Here is a 7,160-nt window from a genome sequence, read left to right on the forward strand (position 1 = left end):
TACTCTAGTGTGAACTGGGTAGACATGTCCAGGTAGGATCAAGGCCTTAAGGTGTCATCACCTCTTTTAAGTCACATCAAAGCTACTTTCCTTTGTATAGCAAAATAAAATTTTGCCTTATCCAAATGTCATGTGATTATATAAGGAATGGAGAGTCCAGGAGAACCTCAAATCTGATCAGAGAGGCCACAGAGAAGCATACATGGAGGAGGACCCAGAGCTGGACCAAGTCATCAGCAGTGCTCTATCTCTACAGGCAGACTACCCAGATCTATACCTTCCACTAAATGACAAGAACGTGAATGTCTCAGATACATTTCCTCAAAGTCCTTTAAACATGGAAGTCCAGAAGCCTCTTAACAGATCAAGACAACTTAAGGACACCCTGGCTGAGCTTTATTCCATCCTTGTGATCCCACATGAACCTCCAATAACCAACCCTTTCAACCTCAGGAAAGACCAGTCTACACCACCCACCAATTGCCAGGATGAGCAGCCAACCAGGCAACCAGCAAATGGATTTAAAAGTAAGTGTATTTATTACAATATTAGCTTTTTTAGTAGACTTAGTGTCCCATATATATTTTAGTCACCAACATTGACTAGAATTTCTGGTAGTTGTAGCATGTTCATCATATATATCAAGATAGTAGTCAAGATTGAAAGTGCCCACACTTTACATACTATCAACCAAACTCTTATTTGTCTGACCACTATTCCTCCTGGCCAGCCATAGACATCCATGTCTGTGTTCTATGGAGCTATCAAGCGCAACTTATCACTTCTCAGAGCAGAAGACTTGGGCATGTTAAATTTCAACACACCTAGCCTTCTTTCCTCAAGTGTTGGTTGGTCTTGCCAACATTTTTTTACTTCAGGTGATTTTGCTCTAATGTGCATGGCTTCCATAAGTGCTGTCAAATTAGTTTAGTTTTCGAATAAACCATACAACCATTGTTCCCCTGAATGTTCTGGCTTTAGTTGGGGTCATCAGGCTTCTTAGTAATGTGTTTACGATTTCTGTGTTTGTCTTCATTGATCTTGCGCCTAGACAAACCTTCCACTCTTCCATGCCATGAATGGTCCACTGCCAAAATAGTCATCTTTTCTATTAGTTCTGACCATAATTGTCTTCTCCAATAAGTTGGGTCTTGAGCCCAGTCATTATGTTTCTCACATTACGTTCCTTGCCCTTAATGTCTTCTACTCTTGGTCTCTTGTTCAGGAATGTTGTCCGAAGATGAAATGTTGAAGAGATCAAAAGAAGTGAAAGAAGATCAAGGCCCCTCAACATCGGGTCAGAAGAGTAGGAAAAGGACTCTATACAACAAGCAGCAAACCATCTTCCTACAGAAGCAGTTCGATTTCAATCCATACCCCGATTACGTGAGCAGATGCTGCTTCGCTCAAGTCACCGGGATCCCCGAGCCCCGGATTCAGGTAATCTCTTTTTATCCCCAAATTACTTTCAATTGCCTTTTTCTATAGATAGCTCCATACCTGTCCACAGGTTATGTCTGGTATTGCAGCTCAGTACTACACACTCTGAAGGAGTTGAAATGCAATAGACACAACTTTTGGACCTTTTTCTCCATAAATCGCACCACTCTTGGGCATAGGCCATGTCAGATATTACAGCTGTCTCTAATAATACAGCAATATTGTGCTTAAAGGGGTTTCCCATTTTAGGTAAAGAAAAATGTTATAGATTTTTTAGGGTTACTTTGCTTGACATTTTCAAGATCTCTGCTTGCTGTCAGTGAACTGAAACTCTCAGATGATGCGTACCTGAACACAATTAGTCCTGCTCTCATTTAAGCAGAGGATATAATTGCATCTCATCTAAACAATGCTCTGTGAGCTAAGCGCATCAGGGGCTGCGGCACAGATGTCTCTAGTAGTTTGCTCCAAAGTTCCAGTTTGAGTCCAAGGTTTTGACCTCATGGACCATTGTTTAGTTTGCGTACAATCATATACAATGAAGTCTTTTAAAACCGGAAAACTTTTGTTAATTAATTCTGCAAATCTCTAAGAAAAAAAAAAGAGAAAAAAAACCTTTTTTTAAAATTAATATTTATATTTTTTACAGGTCTGGTTTCAAAACCGAAGGGCAAGACATCTGACTAAATTATCCCCATCCCAGGAAGCAGGGGGCGCTGTAGGGAAGCTGCTGTCTGCATGTAAGGTGTCCCCACACCCCGAAGTCTGCAAGAATAGCTCCGCCATCCCCCCGACTGACAAGTCAGAGTAATGGGCCACCAGCCTGAATATTATTCCACGAACCGGCACTTTCCAGCAGCACAACATGATTTGATTTTAGTGTTCCCTCGCCCCTTTCACTTTTATAATATTTAAGTTGTATTTTTTTTATTTAATGCTTTGTGAAACATTAAGTATTTTTAAAGCCTGTTGTATATTATCCAATTTATGTTTAAAATAAAAAAATATATATCTTACCATATATTTCTTGTGTAGCCTGGATAAATCATTTCTTTTTAGTCCTGGGTCTTCTATGCTCTCCCATTCTGGGCCCCTAAGTTTCTCCATCCTGGGACCATATGTTCTCCTGTCCTGGGAACCTATACTAATTGTCATGGGCCCCTGTTTCTCCTTCCTGGGACCACATATTCCTCTATCATGGGCACCTTTGTTCATTCTCCTGGACCTCTATGGTCTCCCATCCTGGGCCCCTATATTTCTCTGTTCTGGGACCATATGTTCATCCATCCTGGGCCCCTATGTTCATTGTCCTGGGCCTCTTTGTTCTCCCATCCTGGGCCCCTATGTTCATTTCCTGGGTCTCTATGGTCTCTCATCCTGGGCCGCTATATTTCTCCATCCTGGGACGATGTGTTTGTCTATCCTAGGCCCCTATGTTCCCCCATCCTGGGCCTCTATGTTTCCCCCTCCTTGGCACATATATTCTCCCATCCAGGGCCCCTATGTTTCCCCATCCTGGGTGACTATGTTCATTGTCCTGGGTCTCTGGGCCCCTACATTTCTCCATCCTGGGACGATGTGTTCTTCTATCCTGTGCCTCTATGTTTCCCCCTTCTGGGCCCATATGTTCTCCCATCCTGGGCCCCTATGTTTCCACCTCCTGGGCCCATATATTCCTTCATCCTGGGCCCCTATGTTTCCCCGGTCCTCGGCCCATATATTCTCCCATCCTGGTCCCATTTCCCCTGTCCTCGGCCCATATATTCTCCCATCCTGGGCCCCTATGTTTCTCCCTCATGGGCTCCTATGTTTCCCCCTCAGGGGCCCATATGTTCTCCATACTTGGCCCCTATGTTTCTCCTTCCTGGGCCCATATATTCTCCCATCCAGGGTCCCTATGTTTCCCCCTCATGGGCCCATATGTTCTCCCATCCAGGGTTCCTATGTTTCCCCGTCCTGGGCCCATATGTTCTCCCATCCATGGTCCCTGTTTCCCCCTCCTGGGCCCATATGTTCTCCCATCCAGGGTTCCTATGTTTCCCCCTCCTGGGCCCATATGTTCTCCCATCCTGGGCCTCAATGTTTCCCCCTCCTGGGCCCATATGTTCTCCCATCCAGGGCCCCTATGTTTCCCCCTCCTGGGCCCATATATTCTCCCATCCAGGGTCCCTATGTTTCCCCCTCCTGGGCTCATATGTTCTCCCATCCAGGGTCCCTATGTTTTTTGTTGTGAATTCTGTGATCAAGCTCCCTCCTGTGGTCACGAGTGGTACTGCTGCTTCTGAGTTTCCTTCCTCAGGTGATGAGGTTAAGTCGTTAGGTGCTGCTCTATTTAACTCCACCTAGTGCTTTGATCCTGGCCTCCAGTCAATGTTCTAGTATTGGTCTTGCTTCCTCCTGGATCGTTCCTGTGGCCTGTCTGCTCAGCATAAGCTAAGTTCTGCTTGTGTCCTTTTGTTGCTATATTTTCTGTCCAGCTTGCTTTTTTGGTTCTGGTTGCTTGCTGGAAGCTCTGAGACGCAGAGGGAGCACCTCCGTACCGTTAGTCGGTGCGGAGGGTCTTTTTGCCCCTCTGCGTGGTTGTTTGTAGGTTTTTGTGTTGACCGCAAAGCTATCTTTCCTATCCTCGGTCTATTCAGTAAGTCGGGCCTCACTTTGCTAAATCTATTTCATCTCTGTGTTTGTATTTTCATCTTAACTCACCGTCATTTTATGTGGGGGGCTGCCTTTTCCTTTGGGGTATTTCTCTGAGGCAAGGTAGGCTTATTTTTCTATCTTCAGGACTAGCTAGTTTCTCAGGCTGTGCCGAGTTGCATAGGGAGCGTTAGGCGCAATCCACGGCTACCTCTAGTGTGGTTTGATAGGTTTAGGGATAGCGGTCAGCAGAGTTTCCACGTCTCAGAGCTCGTCCTATGTTTTGTGGTTTTTGTCAGGTCACTTGTGTGCTCTGAACTTCAAGGTCCATTGTGGTTCTGAATTACCTATTCATAACAGTACTGGAGGCCCAAAGTACTATGCTTCTCAATAGAGGGAAAAAAGAAGTTCTGAGAAGTCCTGAGACCATTTTTTTTTTCTTTGCACTGTTTTGCCTTTTTTTTCCCCTAGACATTTGGGTGGTTCAGGACACAGGTGTGGTGATGGACATTAAAGGTCTGTCTTCATGTGTGGATCTTCTCACTGCAAGAGTACAAAATATTCAAGACTTTGTGGCTCAGAATTCTATGTTAGAACCAAGAATTCCTATTCCTGATTTGTTTTCTGGAGATAGAGCTAAATTTTCAAAAATAATTGCAAACTGTTTCTGGCGTTGAAACCTCGCTCCTCTGGTGACCCAGTTCAACAAGTTAAGATTATTATTTCTTTATTATGTGGCGACCCTCAAGACTGGGCATTTTTCCTTGCGCCAGGAGATCCTGCATTATGTAATATTGATGCGTTTTTTCTGGCGCTCGGATTACTGTACGATGAACCTAATTCAGTGGATCAGGCAGAGAAAAATTTGCTGGCTCTGTGTCAGGGTCAGGATGAGATAGAGATTTATTGTCAGAAGTTTAGAAAGTGGTCTGTGCTCACTCAATGGCATGAATGTGCTTTGGCAGCAATCTTCAGAAAGGGTCTCTCTGAAGCCCTTAAGGATGTCATGGTGGGATTTCCTATGCCTGCTGGTCTGAATGAGTCTATGTCTTTGGCCATTCAGATCGGTCGACGCTTGCGTGAGCGTAAATCTGTGCACCATTTGGCGGTATTATCTGAGCATAAACCTGAGCCTATGCAGTGCGATAGGACTTTGACCAGAGCTGAAAGGCAAGAACACAGACGTCAGAATGGGCTGTGTTTCTACTGTGGTGATTCCACTCATGCTATCTCCGATTGTCCTAAGTGCACTAAGCGGTTCGCTAAGTTTGCCACCATTGGTACGGTACAGTCGAAATTTCTTTTGTCCGTTACTTTGATCTGCTCTTTGTCTTCCTATTCTGTCATGGCATTTGTGGATTCAGGCGCTGCCCTGAATTTGATGGACTTGGAGTTTGCTAGGCGCTGTTGGTTTGTCTTGGAGCCCTTGCAGTGTCTTATTCCATTGAGAGGAATTGATGCTACGCCTTTGGCCAAGAATAAGCCTCAGTATTGGACCCAGCTGACCATGTGCATGGCTCCTGCGCACCAGGAGGATATTCGCTTTCTGGTGTTGCAAAATCTGCATGATGTGGTCGTGTTGGGGTTGCCATAACCCAGTATTAGATTGGAAATCAATGTCTGTGTCCAGCTGGTGTTGTCAGGGGGTACATGGTGATGTTCCATTTCTGTCTATCTCATCATCCACCCCTTCTGAGGTCCCAGAGTTCTTGTCTGATTACCGGGATGTATTCGATGAGCCCAAGTCCAATGCCCTACCTCCACATAGGGATTGTGATTGTGCTATCGAGTTGATTCCTGGTAGTATGTTTCCTAAGGGTCGACTGTTTAATTTATCTGTACCTGAGCACGCCGCTATGCGGAGTTACGTAAAAGAATCCTTGGAGAAGGGTCATATTCGGCCGTCGTCGTCACCATTGGGAGCAGGGTTCTTTTTTGTGGCCAAGAAGGATGGTTCGCTGAGACCTTGTATTGATTACCGCCTTCTAAATAAAATCACGGTCAAATTTCAGTACCCCTTGCCGCTGCTATCTGATTTGTTTGCTCGGATTAAGGGGACTAGTTGGTTCACCAAGATAGATCTTCGTGGTGCATATAATCTTGTGCGTATTAAACGGGGCGATGAATGGAAAACTGCATTTAATACGCCCGAGGGCCATTTTGAGTACCTAGTTATGCCATTCGGACTTGCCAATGCTCCATCAGTATTTCAGTCCTTTATGCATGACATCTTCCGAGAGTACCTGGATAAATTCCTGATTGTATACTTGGATGATATTTTGGTCTTCTCGGATGATTGGGAGTCTCATGTGAAGCAGGTCAGAATGGTGTTCCAGGTCCTGCGTGCTAATTCTTTGTTTGTGAAGGGATCAAAGTGTCTCTTTGGTGTTCAGAAGGTTTCATTTTTGGGGTTCATTTTTTCCCCTTCTACCATCGAGATGGACCCTGTTAAGGTCCAGGCCATTTATGATTGGACTCAGCCGACATCTCTGAAGAGTCTGCAAAAGTTCCTTGGCTTTGCTAATTTTTATCGTCGCTTCATCTGTAATTTTTCTAGTATTGCTAAACCATTGACCGATTTGACCAAGAAGGGTGCTGATGTGGTCAATTGGTCTTCTGCTGCTGTGGAAGCTTTTCAAGAGTTAAAGCGTCGTTTTTCTTCTGCCCCTGTGTTGTGTCAACCAGATGTTTCGCTTCCGTTCCAGGTTGAGGTTGATGCTTCTGAAATTGGAGCGGGGGCTGTTTTGTCGCAAAGAGGTGCTGATTGCTCGGTGATGAAGCCATGCGCCTTCTTTTCCAGGAAGTTTTCGCCTGCTGAGCGAAATTATGATGTTGGCAATCGAGAGTTGCTGGCCATGAAGTGGGCATTCGAGGAGTGGCGTCATTGGCTTGAAGGAGCTAAGCATCGCGTGGTGGTCTTGACTGATCACAAGAACTTGACTTATCTCGAGTCTGCCAAACGGTTGAATCCTAGACAGGCTCGTTGGTCGCTGTTTTTCTCCCGTTTTGACTTTGTGGTTTCGTACCTTCCGGGCTCTAAAAATGTTTAGGCGGATGCCCTGTCTAGGAGTTTTGCGCCCGACTCT

At 45.1% G+C, this 7,160-nt stretch overlaps 1 protein-coding gene across 1 annotated transcript; it reads left to right on the forward strand.

The window, feature by feature from the left end:
* Window positions 1-202: 202 nt before the first annotated feature.
* On the forward strand, window positions 203-2,251 carry LOC138674694 (homeobox protein siamois-like). Its single transcript, XM_069762509.1, has 3 exons — window positions 203-527; window positions 1,226-1,440; window positions 2,090-2,251. Exons 1-3 carry the CDS (start codon window positions 203-205, stop codon window positions 2,249-2,251), a joined length of 702 nt encoding a protein of 233 aa, XP_069618610.1.
* The last annotated feature ends 4,909 nt before the right edge of the window (window positions 2,252-7,160 follow it).

This window comes from Ranitomeya imitator, chromosome 4 (assembly GCF_032444005.1).
Source record: "Ranitomeya imitator isolate aRanImi1 chromosome 4, aRanImi1.pri, whole genome shotgun sequence".
In the NCBI taxonomy this organism is placed as follows: Eukaryota; Metazoa; Chordata; class Amphibia; order Anura; family Dendrobatidae; genus Ranitomeya; species Ranitomeya imitator.

Excerpts from the sequence above, each read along its gene's own strand:
- LOC138674694 (XM_069762509.1), top strand. The coding sequence starts at position 203 with ATGGAGGAGGACCCAGAGCTGGACCAAGTCATCAGCAGTGCTCTATCT. Across the intron at positions 528-1,225 it reads ACCAGCAAATGGATTTAAAA|GAATGTTGTCCGAAGATGAA; the intron begins GTAAGTGTATTT and ends TCTCTTGTTCAG. Across the intron at positions 1,441-2,089 it reads TCCCCGAGCCCCGGATTCAG|GTCTGGTTTCAAAACCGAAG; the intron begins GTAATCTCTTTT and ends TATTTTTTACAG.